General features: G+C 41.3%; 2 protein-coding genes across 7 annotated transcripts in view; one reads left to right on the top strand and one right to left on the bottom strand.

The window, feature by feature from the left end:
* The window catches only part of ARMC8 (armadillo repeat containing 8), a 91,979-nt gene that overhangs the window by 66,189 nt on the left and 5,677 nt on the right, over window positions 1-20,113 (top strand). For all 6 annotated transcript variants that reach the window (XM_080672037.1, XM_080672039.1, XM_080672040.1 and 3 more), the window contains 8 exons: window positions 2,510-2,592; window positions 2,900-2,981; window positions 7,122-7,208; window positions 9,957-10,049; window positions 11,890-12,039; window positions 15,377-15,472; window positions 16,469-16,564; window positions 18,880-18,952. In XM_080672037.1, the coding sequence (XP_080528163.1) occupies window positions 2,510-2,592; window positions 2,900-2,981; window positions 7,122-7,208; window positions 9,957-10,049; window positions 11,890-12,039; window positions 15,377-15,472; window positions 16,469-16,564; window positions 18,880-18,952 (760 nt within the window). The remainder of the gene's footprint in view (window positions 1-2,509; window positions 2,593-2,899; window positions 2,982-7,121; window positions 7,209-9,956; window positions 10,050-11,889; window positions 12,040-15,376; window positions 15,473-16,468; window positions 16,565-18,879; window positions 18,953-20,113) is intronic.
* The window catches only part of NME9 (NME/NM23 family member 9), a gene marked incomplete at its 5' end in the record, with an annotated part of 30,248 nt that continues 28,006 nt past the window's right edge, over window positions 17,872-20,113 (bottom strand). The window contains one exon of the mRNA XM_080672044.1: window positions 17,872-19,690. Coding sequence (XP_080528170.1) covers window positions 19,635-19,690 — 56 coding nt within the window. The 3' untranslated portion in view covers window positions 17,872-19,634. The remainder of the gene's footprint in view (window positions 19,691-20,113) is intronic.

Below are 20,113 nucleotides of genomic sequence, written 5' to 3'. Positions count from 1 at the left end.
AGTACAAAATAGCTAAGGAGATGAGACACTAAATTGCTAGATAGTAATTCCAGAGCCTCATGTGTGTGTAAGTCTTGTCTATACTAAAAGCCAGTTTTGCCATGATTGATACACCCAGATATGATTAAGATATGACTCTAATTAAAATATCCTGTCTGAACGAGTCTGGAAGAGTCCATCTCCTATGAAGAAGTTTATTTCACAGTGTTCCCACTTTTCTGCTTCCAAAGTATTAAAATATGTTGTTGCAGAGTTTTGTCTCACAAAATCTGTGTTACTTCTGCATCAATTGAAAATATTTTTCTAAGGGACCTGTCTAGATGTGATTACATTGTAGATTAATATTTTAGAAAGGTAGCTTCCAGAGTTAATGATGCCATAGGTACTATTTCAGCATTTTATTTTGTAGGTAGCTTCTGTATGGAATAGGTGTAAACTTGTCATATGTAGAGTGAGCGATGAATGGAGCCTTGGAACACATGTCCATTTAAGGAAGGGTAGGGGAGAGAGGACTGTAACTTAAAGAGATTACAGTTGGAGCACTTATATCTTTTAAATAGGGGTGCAAGTGGCAGGGCACAGGCCAAGAGAAAGGAACCAGGGGGGTGGGGCAGAGTAAAGCTGCAAGAAAGAGGTGTGGGGAGGTAATTTCTGGATTAAGGTGCAAAGGCTTTGTGCTTGGAGTACCCAACTTCAGTGTAACAAGAGTGAAAAGGTATGGAGATACTTTGAGAAGAGAAAGTTGAGACAACTTGTGTCCTAGAAAAAAAGCCTTTTCCCTGCAAGAATGAGGTGGGCACAGAGGGACTGAGGGTGTGAGAGAGATAGGAAGAATTTGAAGTTCAGAAATATATAGGGAAGATGGGAATATCCTGCAGGTGAGTGCAGGGCTGGTGGAGCAGCGAGGGTCCCGCCGAGATGGGATAGCACACACCGAGAGATCTGGCAGCCAGGTTTACTGAATTTTCTACTGTAAATCAGCAGTTTCGGATGTGAAACAGGAGTAAGTGGTGGGAGGTCAGTGAAAAGAAGGCATTTGTCTATTCAGTGGAGTGTCTGAGCAAGAAATCCAGGTCTGGGAGAAAGGTATGTGAGGGTCGAAAAGCGTATGCAGTGAGAAAGAAAGGAATTTAGGGGTTAGAAGTGACAATGGGGACAGAGGTGGATGTGCATAAAGGTAAGGGTGAGATCAAGTTTGCTCTTTGGTGAGAAGTATAAGTTTTCTCAGCCACTTAGGAACCTCCAAATCACTATATAAAAATTACCATTACTACCCTACAGCTATAGTGTGTTTCCCTGTACTTAATAGTTGATATTCTTCTCCCCATCACTCTTAATTTCAACTTTTTTGTTCTCTTCTCATTTGGTTTGAACATCCTGTGATTTCCCACCCCCTCCTACTCTGATGTCAGTGATCCTCAACCATGGTGACATACTGGACTCTACCCCTGGAGCTTAAAAAAAAACAAAAACAAAAAAAAAGCAGGTGCCTGGGCCCCATCCCAGAGACTCTGATTTAATTGGCCTGGATTTTTTTTAAAAACTTCCCATAGGAGCAATGACTGCCATTAATGTGTTGCCCATCCTGGGAACTGCCTGGTGAGCACAGGCCTACTTCTCTACCAGGGCCATTTACAAGCATGGCTAAGCGTAAGGACTCAGGCTCTGTCTTATCTAAGTCCTCCGTTTCTTAATATGCTGATGGCGATAATCATAATGGCCACAAAATGGATAAAACAGATAATGTAACATTTATTCGCACTATCCCTGGCACAAAGAAGTACTCTACAAATATTAGTTTTGTTAATGTTTGTGTTGTGATTATGTTAGCATTTTTAAAAATATGCTGTTTTTCCATAGGACCACACAAGTTAAACTTAATTTCTTCCCCACACTATTTATTTTGTATCTAGACATTATTGCTTAATGAAGAAAAATTGTAGGCTTTGTTTTTAAATTTTAAAAAAAGCTCCATGATTGTAGTGATTACATGGAGCAGGGCTTGGTGCTACAGTGCAAAATGGTGGTAAGGGCTACTTTTCTAAATACTTAACTTTTCAGTTTTCTTGATAAGAAAGTAGCCAGAGGGTGGCTCTGTCAGAAACCCACAGATGACATTTCATAAGGGCTGTGCGGACCATGATTTCCCTAGAATCTCATTGTGGCAGGAACGTTTCCAATGGTAGTTCCGTTTTCTCTTTCACTCTTTCTCAAGACTATTCATGCAACACCTCTGCGCTAATCATGCCGTGTAGTTATTGTTTTAAGTGTTATTAAAAATAAGCATAATCGGCCCCTTATGCCTGTCACTCAGCCTGGCAGGTCCTTAGGGGATAGCCCAACCTTTCTGATGAGATGCCTGCCCCCACCACAAACTGATGGTTCCAGAGGTAAAAACTCACTAAAGCCAACATGAAACTTTTAATGATGTCAGCCGACTTGCATTTACAAGCAGTGAAGTGTGTCATCTTTGTGTTGTTATTTATGCAGCATTAACCTTTTTCTCCAGATCATTGAGACTGAAAATATGATGGACCGAATTGTGACTGGCTTGTCTGAGTCTAGTGTCAAGGTGCGGTTAGCTGCTGTCAGGTATGAGCTTTAAATGGTCTGAATAAAAACCCCTTGCCATGAGTTTAACCTGTTTCCTTCCCGGACCTTCACCAAGTAAGCACAGAATCCAGGTGTTACTCGAAAGTCTGCTCAGGTGAATTCAGTGTGCAACATTTAAACCGAGAAGCTAGCCTGGAAAGCCCACCAAGTGTTCTGAAGTAGTTGAATGAATAATGTCTGTGGCTGTACCTGAAGTGTATATTAGTAATTGTGAAATGCCAAGCAGTGTGTTTGAAAAGTGTAAGTTTCAGCTTCTTGTGGAGCTAATTTTGATTATTCTTTGTAGATGTTTGCACAGTTTGTCTAGATCTGTGCAGCAGCTTCGAACCAGTTTCCAGGATCACGCCGTGTGGAAACCTTTAATGAAGGTAAGGAAAGGAAAGATCAGCAAGTAACACCCCTTCCCACGGAGCCCTTACTGAGCTGAGGTAGCTGACGGCATTCCGTGGTCTAGGAGTATGTGTGATTTTTGTGGAGAGCATTTTGAGCAGTTACCTCCTCAAATCTCATGTTCTAAGCATCTTTACACCTGCAGAGTGTGTTTCTGAGGTCAGCATCTCAATTGACAGGGAAGTGCATGCTTGGTTTTCTTAACTAAAGCTTGAGTTCCTCATCTGCTCTCCCTGTATGTTTAGTATTACACTTTGGACTTACCCCAAGAATCATCTTTGTAATTTTTAGTTATAAAAGGAAAGGAATCAGCCATTTACAGATATAATCTGTTCTTAGTCTTTTGTCACTCCCTTGATATTTTTTAACACAATTGTTGCCTCCTACTTTTCTAACTTCTTTTGGCCTTAGGTCTTTTCTTGAGGGGGAATAATGTTTTTTTTTGTTTTGTTTTGTTTTTTAAATATATTTATTGATTTCAGAGAGGAAGGGAGAAGGAGAGAGAGAGAGAAACATCAATGATGAGAGAGAATCATTGATCGGCTGCCTCCTGCACGCCCCCTACTGGGGATTGAGCCCGCAACCCAGGCATGTGCCCTTGGCCGGAATCGAACCTGGGGCCCTTCAGTCCTCAGGCTGACACTCTCCAGGGGTGGGCAAACTTTTTGACTCGAGGGCCACAATGGGTTCTTAAACTGGACCGGAGGGCCAGAACAAAAGCATGGATGGAGTGTTTGTGTGAACTAATATAAATTCAAAGTAAAGGAGTGGAGGGGAGAGCAAGAGAACCGGATAGAACAGCCGGATCCGGCCCGTGGGCCGTAGTTTGCCCACGGCTGCTCTATCCACTGAGCCAAGCCGGCTAGGGCGGGAATAATGTTTTTCAGGTCAATTAAATCTGAATTGAGACTCAGAGTATGCTAATAATATTATTCCTAATATAAAAGCACTGTCAGTTTGGCCTCTGGTCCATCTTCATTTTTCTCTTTAAGTGAACATACACCTTGCATTTAATAAACAGAATTTTTTGTTTATGTTTTCTTTTGTTTGTTTTTTGTTTTTTACTACCTGCTAAGAAAGCCTCTGGGCATAGGAAAGCTACCAATTTTTTTTTACTGTAGAGCTCTTGCCTTCAGCTTAAAGCATCAAGGTTACAGTAGAGGCAGAAATAGTCAGGGGAGGCTCCAGTCAGGAGAAGTATGGAATGGACTTTGAAGGCAAAAGGAAGGCAGGAGGATTATCCAGAGAGAGGAGCAGCATGAACAGAAACATTACCTTATGGTGTGTGCAGGAAGTGTACGGATGCCTGTGACTGTAGTACAGGGGTGGGATAGGAGCTCCAGGTGAAGAGTTAGACCAATGCTGTCTTCATTTGAGTGATTTTCCTATTGACACTCTTTCTTGTCCTTAAAGTGCACCTTTTTCATAGCAGCTTAATCTTTATTGATTCTGTCTATTCACAATTTTCTTTAACTGTGCCCTGTTTCCCAAAATAACTCTTAAATATTTCTTCTGGAGCCAATTTCTCTGATTGCTCAGCTAAGTACCCTTCTCTCATATGATTTGAAAATGGAGCCCTGGCCCAGCCTGTGTTCCTCAGTGGTTCAGTATCGGCCTAATGAACCAGGAAGTCACGGTTCAATACCTGGTCAGGGTACATGCTCAAGTTGCGGGCTCGATCCCCAGTAGGGGGCATGCGGGAGGCAGCCGATCAATGACTCTCATCATTGATGTTTCTCTCCCTCTCCTTTCCTCTCTGAAATCAATAAAAATATATTTTAATTTTTTTTTAAATGGAGCCTTGGCTGGTGTGGCTCGGTTGGAGCAATCTGGAAGGGTTTTGTGCATTTGGGTACATGTGGGTATAATTACTATCAAACTACTACTTTGTTGCAATTTTAAAGTATAGATACTATTAAAAGCTCAAAAGTAGATCAATAATTTATTTTAGATATTTCAGTTCCTCTTACTTCAAAGTCTGTGTGTCTATTGATTTTTCCTCTTTTACTTTTCCATGTTGTTAACTGTTTGTTAACAAACCACAAGAGAATAGCCATTTGATTTTAATTAAAATTTTTATTTGTGATTATTTTTTGTTACTATTTTGGTGAAATTCTATTTGGTCGGTGTTAGAGGTCAACTTCCAAATTTCTCGCTGTCTTACACTGCATTTAGGAAATGTTTTAAGAATCTCACAGACTCTTCTGTTTTAGTTTATCACTCATTGTTATCTAATTTGAAAATAAAACTTGATAAAGGCACATTAACCTCTATAAAACAATAAATATTTTAAAAAGTGAATCATCAAGCAAAGCAACTTTTTAAAGCCTTGGTACGCACTTACTTATTTAAACCAGTGATTCTAAGTAGTGTAATTTTGGAAAATGATTATTGCTCTTATTTTGCCAACATTCATTGAGCACCCATTTTGTGCAGTATCATTCAGTTGATATAGGCCAGGGTAAATTAGATCATAGATCTGTAGATTATTCCTTCAGATGCTAAAATTTGTTCATAGAAAAGGGGGTTGGCGTGTCTACACATAGAATTTGAACAGTGTGGGCAGTAATAAGGGTCTTACAAGAGGGCATAAACAGTGGCACGGGGGAGGATAGAATGACTTCTGACTGGAAGGGCTCCACGGAGGCTTCTGGAAGAAGATGGCCTTACAGCATGGGTATGGGTGCGCCTGAGAGATGGAGAAAGGGCATGGAAAGGCAAGGGAAGGTGAACAGCGTCTTAGAGGGGGTTGTGGCAGACAGAGATCAGCATGCATAACAGGAGATTTATCTTTATCAACTAGCTAACAAGTCACAGGAAAATTAAATACAGTATCTTAGGAGAACTGCTTCTGTTTTGTAATTCTTGCTTTTATTCTTAACTTGGGAACTTCAGGCTTAATTTAGCTGAAGAAAGCAGATAATATACTTAACTCTATTTTTTTAATTGTGGTGGTTTTGGGTGTTTTTTTGGTTTTTGTTGTTTTTTTGTGTGTGTGATTCTTCATTTCCAGTTTGCATAGCGAGAGCTCCTAGGACTTCTTTTGGGATGACAAGCCTTATCCGGATTTGCTCCCAAATGCAAAGGGTTTAGGTGGAGTGGTTATTGCATATAACTGGTAGTGTTTATGAAACCTTCTGTCTTAGAAACTGGAAAGAACAGGTTCTGATAATAGCTAATGGTGGCTAACATTTGTCATCATGTTGTTATCTTCTGAGATGAGTGAGAGTCTATGGCATTTAGTTTGCTCTAGATCTGCCATATGCCTGATATACTGTGCCTGATAACAACAAAAACTATGGCAATAAATTACCTTTTTAAAACCCTTATATAGTCCTTACTATGTGCCAGTTATTAGTCTAAAATCTTTTTGTTTACCGATTCTCACAACAACCCTATGAAGCAGGTACTATTATTATCCCCATTTGACAGCCAATGTGTAAGGAATTCATATACCCATTCAGTGGTTGGGCTGAAATTTTCACTCAGGCAGTCTATGTTCTTAACTTTTTGCCATTATGATTTCCTTATTATTCACTATATCACATTTCATCCTAAATAGTCCTATAAACAAAGTGTTGTTTTCTTTAATTCCTCAACTCAAAGGCTCAGAGAGGTTAAGGCGCGCGCATCTCGTAAGTGGAGGAGTCAGCGTTGGAACCAGGCTATGTGATTCCAGTCCCCTCATTACCTGGCCTGTGCAGTAGCTTAATCCATCTGTGCTCCTGGTCAAACAAGTCCTACTAGGGACACATGGAAAAGTTTTGGGCCCTTTTGTGTTTCATAAATGGCCCAAGTTAATGAAGTAGGATGTGCTAACTTTCCCCAAAGCAGTCCCCGATCTTTAAACCTTTACTGGGCCCCCCTCCCTGCCTTGTCTGTCTTCTTTGCACAGCAACTCCCACCCTGGTAGCTTCTCCGGCAAGACAGGTATGAGGGCGCGTAGTCAGAATTATAGCACTAGGTAAAGGTTCACACAATATCAGGTCCATCTTTCCTAACCAGCTCTCAAATATGAGAAATCAGGATGAAAGATAAATTGTTTTTTTCCTCGTTCTTATGATCTCACCTCCATGTTTCCAAACCATTAATAGTACCCCCTTTTTTTAATTCCCTAGGTTTTGCAAAATGCACCAGACGAAATCTTAGTAGTAGCATCTTCCATGCTATGTAATCTTCTTCTTGAATTTTCTCCAAGCAAAGAGGTTAGTATTGATTTTCTCTTCCTAGACTTTGCCTGGTCCTACCAGGGGCTTAGTCAAATAACATCCATAGTATTTGACATTGAAATTTGAAGACTAGTTTTAAAAACTACTTTTGATGCTGCAAGAAGGAGGGTAGCAAAATAAATCATTTTAAAATATGGTTATTTTAATTTTCTGTTATCCCTTTTATTCTGTCTAGCATATTCAGATTATTTAAAAGATATTATAGTTTGCATTCACTCTTAACTGCCTGTAAATGTAAGAAATAATACACAAATAATAGACTATTTTCAAACTATCATTACTAAGGAATAAATTAAGACAATTTTGTAAAACCAGGATTGTAAGTAATTTCTGCTGGCATCAGAAAATAAACTTTTTTTTCTTTAATCCTCACCTTAGGAGTGAGGGTATTTTTCCCTTGATTTTTAGAGAGAGTGGAAGGGAGATGGGAGAGGGAAAGAGAGAGAGAGAGAGAAACATCGATGTGAGAGAGAGAGACACATTGATGGGTTGCCTTCTGCTCTTAACCCAACGGAACCTGCTACTGAGGTATGTGCCCTTGACCAGAATCAAACCTGCACCCTTCAACCCTAGAGCCAATGCTCTAACCACTGAGAAAAATGGGCCAGGGCCAGAAAATAATCTTTTTAGTGTTTAGTGTTAATGGTAGTTGTTTGAGGAAGGATTACATGTGTAGATATTTTCCCCTTGTTTTATGCATTTTATAAATTATTTGAGCATGTATTATTTCTATAGGGAAAATTAAAATCAACTTTAATAAAGGAAGGAGAAAACCTTATCCAGTTAATTTTATCATGTTAAAATATCCCTGGTCTGCCCAGTCATGAACTGAAGTTTAGACATTGCCCTTTATTATGCATTTAGTAGACCCATTTTGGTTGAACTACTTGTCTGCATTGTAATAGCTACAGGCTTCTGACTGGTAATTAGGAAGGCTTTAGTAACAAGGTGGAGGTTCAGAGACAGTTATTCACCAGCGATAATCTTGGAACAAAAGGGGAGATACTGGCAGTTATTCTGAAGGATGACAAAGGCGAGATAAGATGCCAGGGCTTCCATCAGTTCTCTGCCCTGGTGGCGCGGATCTGAGTCTGATGACGATCTGGTTGCAGTCAGTGTGACACCGTTAATCATCCTGCATAGCTGTTGTGATGCCTCAGATTCACCTTCAACATATTTAGGGTTTAGTTATGCAGGAAGGTAGATGAGCTCAGGGATGGGATCACTAATACAGCTGGTTTTCCATATTAAAAATAAATTGGACGATAGTTAGCAGCACTGTATTGTATATTTGAAAGTTCTAAGAGAGTAGCTCTTAAAAGTTCTCATCACAAGGGACAAAATTGTAACTATGTGTGATGATGAATTTCAACTAGACTTATTGTGATGATCATTTTGCAATACATGCTTACATTGAATAATGTTTTATACCTGAAACTAATATAATGTATGTCAATTATATTTCAATAAGTAATAAAACTGGATCTTGAACTGGAAGGTAAGGAAGTGTAATAAGAGCATTATTGGACCAGGTGACAAAATTGTAATATAGACTAAATATTCAATATTCAATAAAAACATTGTTTTGATGTTAACTTCTCTGAATTCGGTGATTGCTCTGTGGTTCTGTTCTCTAAGAGAACATTCTTATTCTTAGAGTAAACATTGAAGTAGTAAGGGTATAGGGGCATGATGTATGCACTCTCCTTTCAAGTGGTTCAGAAAAGATTTAAAAATGCAAATATGGGTATATAGAATGAAAGAGATCATGATTAAGCAAAATAATATGGCAAAATGTTAAAAGTTGGTTAATCTGGGAAAAGAATATATGTAAGTTCCATGTATTAATCTTGCTACTTTATAAGTTTGAACTTAGTTGAAAATAAAAAGTTTTAAAAAACATACCACAATTTGTACAAGTAGAGAAATGTGTGTCCTTCAAAAATGTCATCATGAAAGGCACTGCTCTATTTCTTGGTATATAAATCTCAATTGCTTAAGCCATTTCTAGAATGCACTTGAAAGATGGCCTTTTAAGCATTCATTGGTGATAGTAAATCAGTCCTTTAGGATTTGAATTTTTGTAAAATTAACAAAACCCATTTTCAGCTAAGTATCATAAATTAAGTGGTCAGGCTAAAAGTGTGCTATTTTAGGTATAAAACATGGTATGACTGTAAGTACAAGACTTACTTTGCTTGTATCACTGAGAAATAGTCCTGAAAGTAGTTCTAAAAGATGAATTCTGTTTGGAATAAGATTGATAATTTGGAAGGAGGATAGTTATCTTAGGTTCCATTCTAAATCAGCCTATTGTTTCATAGTCAGCTTGGAAACAACACATGAGATAGTGAGATCTATGCCTACACAAAGCTGGCGTGATGAACTCTCAGAGGATGGTGAGAATGAGCCTGTGAAACTAGGTAATGGGGTCATGAGTATGTGTGAAATGTACCGATTGCTAGGATATCTCCTGAGTCTTTCCGGACTACCAGAAAAACAGGAAATGACAGGGATTATTTGTGTTTTTAGATTTGAGAGAGAATAATTGTCCTTGCCCTTCTCAAGGTGATTTTTATGGCCACCTCACTCCCTGCTCTGTGAAAGTTGCTTGGATTTGGGTAAGAGTGCAAACAAAATCATAAGCAGAGTGCCAGGGTATGTACACATTTAGTTCACAAACCTGACTTAAAGCCTGTGTTTTTCCCCCCTTTCCAATGGCAGCCAATTTTAGAATCAGGAGCTGTAGAGCTACTTTGTGGATTAACACAAAGTGAAAACCCCGCTTTACGAGTGAATGGAATTTGGGCTCTTATGGTACGTTTCACTCTTTTATGTATGTCATCATTTACAAAGAGAATAGAGCTATTTTCAAAGTTAAAACTAAAGAATGTACTATTTGAAATGTGGAGTTTTCACTTTAAAAAAAAAAACACCTTAACTATTTTAGCCTGGTTTTCTTTTATTTATTGATTGATTTACTTTTAGTTAGTTATTTTTAATTGTTGACAGTATTACAAATATCCCTATTTCTCCTCTTTGCCCGCCTCCCTCCAATTCCCAACCTACCCCAGGCCTTCACCACACTGTTGTCTGTGTCCATGGGCTGTTCATATATGCATATAAATTCTTTGGTTAGTCTCAGTTTTCTAAGGACCTAGGACCTAGCAGACTCCATATTCAGCTTTCAGATTTATTTTTTTTTAAATATATTTTATTGATTTTTTACAGAGAGGAAGGGAGAGGGAGAGAGAGTTAGAAACATCCATTAGCTGCCTCCTGCACACCCCCCCACTGGGGATGTGCCCGCAACCAAAGTACATGCCCTTGACCGGAATCGAACCTGGGACCCTTGAGTCGGCAGGCCAACGCTCTATCCACTGAGCCAAATCAGTTAGGGCAGCTTTCAGATTTAAACATAAGCAAGTTGCTTGGCCACTGTGTGCCTCTGTTCTATTAATAAGAAAAGTAGACAGATGTTGAAACTTGACTTAAATTCATTTTGGAAAACAAATTTTCCTCATCATGAACATATTGATATCTGTATAGAGCTACCTACTTTATTTTTTTATTTTTTATTTTTTTGTTAATCCTTACCCTAGGATATTTTTTCCATTGATTTTTAGAGAGAGTGGAAGGGAAGGGGAGAGGCAGAGAGAGAGAAACATCGATGTGAGAGAGACCTATCAATTGGTTGCCTCCTGCATGCCCCCAGGACTGGGAGCTGGGGATCGAGCCTGCAACCGAGGTATGCGCCCGTGAGCCGGGGATCGAACCTGGGACCCTTCAGTCCGAGGGCCAACGCTCTAACCATTGAGAAAACCCATTAGGACAGAGCTACCTACTTTACAAAGCACTTTTGTGTCTTTGGGGTTTTTTAAATTTTTATTTATTTAATTTTTTGGTATTTTTTATTTATTGTTGACAGTATCACAAATGTCCCTTTCTCTTTATCCCCCTGTTCCCAGCTCCTGCCCCACCCCAGGCCTTCACCACACTATTATCTGTGTCCATTGGTTATGCATAATAAACAAATACTTTTAAGTCATTTTCAAAATGCATAGCAGAGTATAGTTGTTAATAGTCATTTTGTTATTAAAGTATACAGAAGGCAACATGATAACCAAAGGATATTCTCAAAAGTAATAATGGATTTTGTATTTATTTGAGAAATCTTAAAGATACTCAACTGCCTGTGTCAGAAAGTAATCATATTCCTAACAAAGGAATATATATAGAAGTGACAGTATCTTTCTCTTGACAGACAGAATATAGGTAAATTAACAAGAATCAGAAAAATAATGTGACATGATTAAGGATTTTTTGAAGATTCTATTAGTACTTTGAAAATAATCAGAGTTACTATTTTTTTAAAATATATTTTTATTGATTTCAGAGAGGAAGGGAGAGGGAGAGAGAGATAGAAATATCAATGATGAGAATCACCAATCAGCTGCCTCCTGCACGCTCCCAACTGGGGATCAAGCCCACAACCCAGGCATGTGCCCCTGACCGTAATTGAACCCGGAACCCTTCAGACCGCAGTCCGATGCTCTATCCACTGAGCCAAACCAGCTAGGGCCAGAGTTACTATTAAAAATATAATTTAATAAAGCAAATATAGACATGATTCTTGAAATTTCTTTAATCCTTTCAGAATATGGCATTTCAGGCTGAACAAAAAATAAAAGCAGATATTTTACGAAGCTTGAGTACCGAACAGCTATTCCGGTTATTATCAGATTCAGATTTGAATGTGCTGATGAAAACATTGGGACTTCTTAGAAATCTCCTCTCTACTCGGCCTGTAAGTAACATCACCCAGGCTTCCAGATTAGCTACCTCTGCATATGCTTCTTGAAAAACTGCTTCTTCCCAGAGAAGCAAGGAGGTGATGTCTAGACCTATCACCTTCATAGGTGTTCTGGAAGCTGCTTCATATATGGCCACCTGACCCTGCATTCCTTCCCTGCCTGTCCTGTCTCCCTCTCCTTCCACCTTGCTGCATATGAGCTTATCTTAATTGGTTACTTTATTCTTACCTGTTTTGCTGGCCATGTGGGTTTTCTTACCAGCCTAAGTAATTATCTCTGGGGCTTCTGATTCTTTCACTTTAGAGAATCCCCTCAGGGCCATTCCATAGACATACACCCCACACTCACCCAGCCCACAGTTAATAGACTGATCGCTGAAGATGTCATTGTGGAGAACAGTGGATATATGTCAGAGCAGAAGCTGAGCCTTGCTCTGAGGTCCCTTTCATTGTTCTTTAATGGTCCCTGAACAACATTGTCAGGGGCCTTTCATGTAGATGAAAAAGCATGAGTGGTTTCTTCTCTGTGCCTCACTTGTTGTTGTTTTTATTCAATTTATTTAAAGAAAAAAAAACAAAAAACAGTTTACCCATTTCTCCCATCCTACCCCCTACCGTCTGCCACCAAACTGTATCTGTGATCATAATCTTCTTATTTATGTAAAAATATACCTTTTTTTTTATTTACAGATCTACCAATGTTCATTTTTTTTTAAATAAATCTTTATTCAGATTATTACAATTATTTCTCCTTCTTCCCCCCTTAGCTTCCCTCCACCCGGTTCCCACCCCACCTTCTGCCCTTACCTCCCCCCCACTGTCCTCATCCATAGGTGTATGATTTTTGTCCAGTCTCTTCCTGAACGTCCCCATACCCCTTTCCCCCTGAGAATTATCAGTCCACTCCCTTTCTATGCCCCTGATTCTATTATATTCACCAGATTATTCTGTTCCTCAGGTTTTTAATTCACTTGATTTTTAGGTTCACTTGTTGATAGATATGTATTTGTTGTTCATAATTTTTATCTTTACTTTTTCTTCTTCCTCTTCTTTAAGAATACCTTTCAGCATTTCATATAATACTGGTTTGGTGGTGATGAACTCCTTTAGCTTTTTCTTGTCTGTGAAGCTCTTTATCTGCCCTTCAATTCTGAATGATAGCTTTGCTGGGTAGAGTAATCTTGGTTGTAGGTTCTTGCTATTCATCACTTTGAAAATTTCTTGCCACTCCCATCTGGCCTGCATAGTTTCTGATGAGAAATCAGCTGACAATCTATGGGTGCTCCCTTGTAGGTAATTAACTGTTTTTCTCTTGCTGCTTTTAATATTCTCTCTTTTTCTTTTGCTCTTGGCATTTTAATTATGATGTGTCTTGGTGTGGTCCTCTTTGGATTCCTTTTGTTTGGGGTTCTCTGCGCTTCCTGGACTTGTAAGTCTATTTCTTTCACCAGGTGGGGGAAGTTTTCAGTCATTATTTCTTCAAATAGGTTTTCAGTATCTTGCTCTCTCTCTTCTTCTGGCACCCCCATAATTCTGATGTTGGTACGCTTGAAGTTGTCCCAGAGGCTTCTTACACTATCTTCAACTTTTTGGATTTTTTTTCTTTTTGCTTTTTCGGTTGAGTGATTTTTGCTTCTTTGTATTTCAATTCTTTGACTTGATTCTTGTGTTCCTCTAGTCTGTTGTTGGGTCTCTGTATAATATTTTTTATTTCAGTCAGTGTATGTTTAATTTCTAGTTGGTCCTTTTTCATATCTTCGAGGGTCTCTTTATATTTATCGGCCTTTTCTAGGATATTCTTGAAAAGCCTTATAACCATGGTTTTGAATTCTATATTTAGTCGTTTGTTTTCCTCCATTTCTTTCGTTTGTGATCTGTTTCTTTGACGCCGCATTTTCATTGCTTCCCTGAGTTGGTAGGGTAGATTTGTGTGCTAGGTTTCCTATATGGCCCAGTGGGTCGGCCTTCCCAGTTAACCTGAGGTGGACACTCTTGGTGCACCCCTTTGTGGACTGTGTGTACAGCCTTGTTGTAGTTAAGTCTTGATTGTTGTTGGTATCACTGGGAGGAATTGACCTGCAGGCCAGTTGGCTGTAAGGATCAGCTGTGTCTACGCTGGGAGAAGTTCGGTGCTGGAGACAGCCTTATAGGATTAGACTTGCCAAATTGCAATAGCCTCTGTGCTCAGCTTGGATGGGGTGGAGTCTCAGGGCGGAGCAGACAGTCTTGGCTTCCTTTCGGCCTTGCCCTTGCGCGCACGCGCGCGCCTTCAGACCTCTGCCTTCCCCGGCTCCCGAGTCTCCGCTCAAGAGTCCAGATTCCCCCCAGTAAGAGCGTGGGTCCCCAGGGGCTCGCCTGGAACTGGGGTTCAGTGCAGTCAGAACTGGGGTTCAGTGCAGTCAGGTGCTTCCGACTCCCTTTTGCTAGGGAAAGCCTGTGGCAACCTGCGCAGCCTTTGTGCACACTGGCACGCGCGTCTCCAGACCCCTGCCCACCAGGGCTCCCCCAGGTCTCCGAGTCTCCGGGTGCCTTTCTCTCTACCTAACAGTCCAGACGCCCCCTATATGAGCCTGGGTCCACGGGGTTTCGCCTGGGACTGGGGTTCAGTGCAGTCAGAACTGGGGTTCAGTGTGGTCGGGGGCTTCCTTCCCCCTTCCGCCAGAGAAAGTCAGCCAGGCTCTCAGCCGCCCTTCCTCTCTGCGCGCACAAAGACCCTTTGCCGTACCTCCAATTCTCTGTGAGCTTTTCTCTTTCCTTCTAGTTGTAGAATTTTCACTCAGCCAGCTTTCCTGTGGTTCTGGATGGTGTCCGTTCTGTCTTTTAGTTGTAGTTTTGAAATTGTGCGAGGCAGCAGTTCAGGTGCTTACCTATGCCGCCATCTTGGTTTCTCTATAAAAATATATCTTACATATTTTTTATTATGTATTATTATTTATATTTCACTTGTTTTTTTAGTCTTCTTTATACATTTATGCTCAAAGATAGCAAGTATATCTATACCATATTTTCCACATCTCTGGCTTCCACATCACCCTCACCCATTTTTATGTGCCTACTTTTTCTTTAATATATTTGCATTTGATGATCCCATGTGATTATAATTCCATATTCTATCAAGCCAAGTCTATGCTCTCTTCATCCTAAAGTCATCAAAAAAAAAAAAATGTTGAAGGCAAAATGTAGTTTCAAACACAATTCTTTGGCATCTAGTTCTGTATGCTATGGTGTTCTCTTTGAAGTATAGATGTATATTTAGAAGCCTCTGTTCTCTCCTGTGGGATTTTTTCTCTATTCCCCAAGTGATAATTGTGGATTTCCCGTTGTTTTGCAGCATATAGATAAAATCATGAGCACTCACGGAAAGCAGATTATGCAAGCCGTCACTCTTATTCTGGAAGGGGAGCATAACATTGAAGTCAAAGAACAGGTATGTGTTCCCTTTCTTTGAGGAATATCTTCTGATTATTCCCAGAAAGATTTGAATTCTTACCCCCCTGGCCCTGGCTGGTGTTGTTCAGTGGGTTGGGCGTTGTCCTGTGCACCAAGGTATGTGCCCTTGACGAATCAAACCCGGGACCCTTCGTTCTGAGGGCCAGTGCTCTATGCCAACTAAGGCAGGGAAGGCTTCTTGGAGGGAATGACACTGAGTTCAGGTGCATAGTCAGTCAGGAATCACTCAAAGTGAAGAGAAGTGAAGATAATTTTCTCCAACTTTAATCCACATTTTGTTTCCCTTTGTGCTCCTCTAGTACAGTGGTCGGCAAACTCATTAGTCAATAGAGTCAAATATCAACAGTACGATTGAAATTTCTTTTGAGAGCCGAAAACCGACTTCTGCGCATGGGTCACGAAGTTTCAATCGCACTGTACGTGCGCGCCTGCACGTGGTATTTTGTGGAAGAGCCACACTCAAGGGGCCAAAGAGCCGCATGTGGCTCGCGAGCCGCAGTTTGCCGACCACTGCTCTAGTAGGTTTCAAAAAAGTTTGGATTCTAATTGCACATGGCTAGTGGACAGGGCTAAGGCCTTCACCCAGAAGGTTATGCACTTGTGAACAAGTAGCATTTGGAGAGAGAGGGAAGGGACTTGCAACACTTCTGACGCTTCCACCAAAGAGGCGACCCCTTTGAGGAAACCTTGTAGGGAAGTAACAAGAGCTTCTCTCAGAATTGGAGTTTTCAAGAAAATATTAAGTTATGTTTTCCCTTTCATTTATGTGATAGCATGCCTGCCTCTGCCCAGCGATGCCTTATGCCAGGAAAGAAACCACTGAAATGTTTGGGTTCCTTGGGCTTGTTGGCAGTGAGGCCAGGGAGTGAGAAATCAAGACATTCAAAGTGGAACCTGAGAAAAATCCCAATTTGAGAGAGCTGAGTCTGGGACTTCAGAGTTCTCCTGATCACTGGCCCTTTGTTCTTTCCAGACATTGTGCATCCTAGCCAACATCGCAGATGGCACAACAGCAAAAGAACTCATTATGACCAATGATGACATCCTGCAGAAGATCAAGTATTACATGGTAGGCCTTTGTCTCCTTTCACTGCTCTACACTAGCCGCACATTAAAGGCAGGGACTTCCAACAGATGCAGGGAGCTCTCTTCTATCGTGAAGAAGAAACAACAGCAGGTCCTAGAAGCTGTGCCATTGGCAGTGTTACCACCCATCACCCCAGTCCCCACTCTTGTGATCTGATTACCTCCCTCTTATTCAGTGAAGACCTGGCATTTGGTTCTCAGCGTCCCCAATCCCTGCCCTCCCTCAAGGCTTCATTCCTATGTGGAGGATTGCTCTAGCCCTCTGGCACCTGTTCTTTGATCCGTTTACTTTCAAACACAATCTGCCACCTGCTTCCAAACATTTCAGCCACCAACTCTCATGACGATGCCCTGGATCTTACCGCCAGAAACTGCGTGTTGCCAAAATGTGGCTATCAAACATTCTTGCTCTTTTCACTGTTGATGTCTTCTTGCAGCACCCTAAACATGGGTGCCCCTGTGTTCTCTTTGCCTACCATGTCAGAGCTGACTGCTGTAGAGAATGGCACAGAACTAGGCTGGCTGGTTTCTTGTTAAATTCATTCCAGAACCCAGATAGGCACTCAGCACTGCCTAGTGCCCTCCTGTGGTTCTCCAGGAAGCTGGCACCCTTATTCTCTCTCTTTTTAAAAATATTTTTTCCCATTGATTTTTAGAGAGAGAGTAGAGGGGACAGACAGAGAGAGAGAGAAACATTGATTGGTTTCCTAAAGCCTGCAACCAAGGTACATGCCCTTGACTGGAATCAAACCCGCGACCCTTCAGTGCGTGGGCCAAGGCTTTAGCCACTGAGCCAAACCAGCTGGGGCAACACCCTCATTCTCCACAAAAATAGGTTCTTGCCTTCCATTCTTTAAACCTCGTCCCTTCTGCCCCTCATTACTCCTAGTGATGACCTCACTTTTTGTTTTATTAAGAGAAAAGAAGCCAAAATCCTTCAGTGGTTCCCTGTTACACCTTGAATAAAATCCATCCTCTCCTTATGAAGTCCCACATGACCTGACTTGTCTTTCTCAGTTCACACAAGCTATACAGCTCCTTCGTACCTCAGACCTTTTCAGGAACTTCCCCTTCCTCTCAAAACCCCTAGCCCCTACCTCTTTGTCAACTGGCATTGTCTTCGAGTCTCTGCTTAAATGTCGCCTCCTTCAAAGAGATCTTTTCTGTGCACTCCACCTAAATTGGGTTCCTACCCCTCCACATTCCACTTTACTCTATCACAGCAATTTGTTTCTCAAAACATATTTATTTGCATGAATGATGAACTTACACATAGTAAGTGCTTATTGTACTGTATACAAGTTCATTTATTCAACAAATACAGCCTGAGGGTAGGAGCAGATGATAAGTTTTGTTTTGTTTGTCTCAGTGGAGCCCAAGCTGGACACCTCCTAAAAAAAGTCTTGGCTTGTAGAAGGAGAAAAGAATCACCAGTCATAGAATGTAATTGAGGAAGCCACATCCATTTCTTTGTCTCTGCTTAGTAGAGAGCGAGTCCTGCATGGTCAGATAAGTCTGTCCTAGCATATATCACTGGCATTTCTGAGATATGAATAAATTATTTAAATGTACTGGGATTTTTTGTGTGTGTGTGTGTGTTTTTGGGGTTTTTTTACACCAGTAGGAAAACCACTTATAAAGACTGTTCAACCATTGGGCCCTTTTTCATTTAGGAGAAAGCATAAATGATAAATGATCCAAATGGTTGTACTTTCAGTACATAAAGAAAAATAAATAGAATTGTGTTTCAGACAAATAGGTGGCTCCTTAACAATAGGAGACATTCAAGATAAACCAAATAGAGTCAAGTTTTTGGAGATGTTCCTACAGAAATGAGAGTAATTTGAATCAGATTATCAGCAGCTGAAGAGAGAAATACCAAATACACATCCATCCAGTTTTTTGGCCACTAGTGGCCTGAAAGTTTTCTAATAGAAATGAGGCATAGTTTAAATCTAAAGCACAGAATTGTCCTGTCATTGTGGGTTAAAGGATAAATTACAAATGGCACCTATGGCCCTGGAGGTGCTTTGTGTGGCCAGCCAGAGGATGTCTAAAATTTGAATGTGAGTGTTTTGGCAAGGCTTTCCCAGTTTGCCAGATTCTCCACCATTTCCTATTGTCTTTAGTCCAATCCATTCACCCATTAGCGCTAACTTTGTGGCCCCCTCAAGACATTTGAGTTTGAAGCCCCTGCTTAAAACTTTTAGGCTGTTGGGATTGCTTATAGTATGTCACAAAAAGATGGTCTAAAATGAGATTACCTCCATTTTTATTTTCCTTTTCTGCATCAAATAGGGTCATTCACATGTCAAGCTGCAGCTTGCCGCGATGTTTTGTATATCAAACCTCATATGGAATGAAGAGGAAGGTAAGAGATTGGTGAGATTTGTTCTGAAATGATGGGAGGGAAGTCCCACTCAGGGAAGGCAGCAGGCGCCCCTGAGATCCTGGGTTGAGGCACTGCTCACTGGGCCCCAAGCACCCAACAGCGTCGCCCTGAGAAGCTGTGGGACTAGCCTGAGTCATTTGGACAGTTAACACTGAGCCCTCACCTTGGAGTCAACACTGTAGAAGTAGGTGACAGTCCCTGCCCTGAGAGAGCTGAGGAGGGCAGTGAGAGGCACTTGAAGAAGAGGAGAGGTGGGAGTGAGTGGGAGGACAGGCCATTCACTGTTGGAGAGGAATGCATGTAAGGACTATGGGCACATAAGCTTAATGGAGAAGAGGGTGCATTGGTGAGAAATGAAAAGTATGTGTGACTGTGAAGCAGGCAGTCTATCAGGAGGTCCTCCACCTTGGCTGTTTACTAGAACCTCTGGGGAATTTGCACCAGACTAATTACATCAGAATCCGGAGGCGTGGGCTCCAGGCAAGAGTTTTTAAAACTCCCCAGATGATTCCAACTCCCCCGATGCAGGAGAGCACTAGGTCTCATTGCTGGGTTGGCTGCATAAAAATCACCTGGGGAACTTCCGAAGATGCAGATTTCTGGGCTCCATCCCTAGAGATTCTGGTTTACTCGGTCTAGACAGGGTCAGTGCAGAAATGAGTCACGGAAGCTCTTCAGTGGGGAGGAAGGATTCCAGGTGATTACTCTGCTCAGCAGCTGTATCCAGAACAAAGCAGAAGGAGGAGAAACTGGATTCAGTGTACAGACCCTAGAGTCCAAGTCTGGTGCCAGGGAAACAAGGCTGCCCTCAGGAGGTCCTAGTCTAGTTGGAAGCTAGACCAGAGCCGTGTGAAGTTGGAACTGCCACATGCTGACGAGAGGCAGCAGGAAGTGCTGGGAGGTCAGTGGAGCGTGGAAGAGAACAGAAAGAGGAGACCAAGACCTGTTGGGGGGTAGGAAGAGCCTGGCTTGGTGTGTCCAGAAAGAAGTGAAGCTGGGGCCTGATGACAGAGGACCTGGTGCCAGGCGTAAGAGGCTGACCTGGTCCATGGAGAAGTTAGCTGAGGAGCAGACCTCAGGACGGACTGCAGGAAGGAGGGTGAGAGGCAGAGAAACCAGTTAGAAATCTGTTGGAGAATC

This window comes from Plecotus auritus, assembly GCF_963455305.1.
Source record: "Plecotus auritus genome assembly, chromosome: 6".
Lineage (NCBI taxonomy): Eukaryota > Metazoa > Chordata > Mammalia > Chiroptera > Vespertilionidae > Plecotus > Plecotus auritus.
This window is presented reverse-complemented; position numbering and strand designations above follow the sequence as displayed.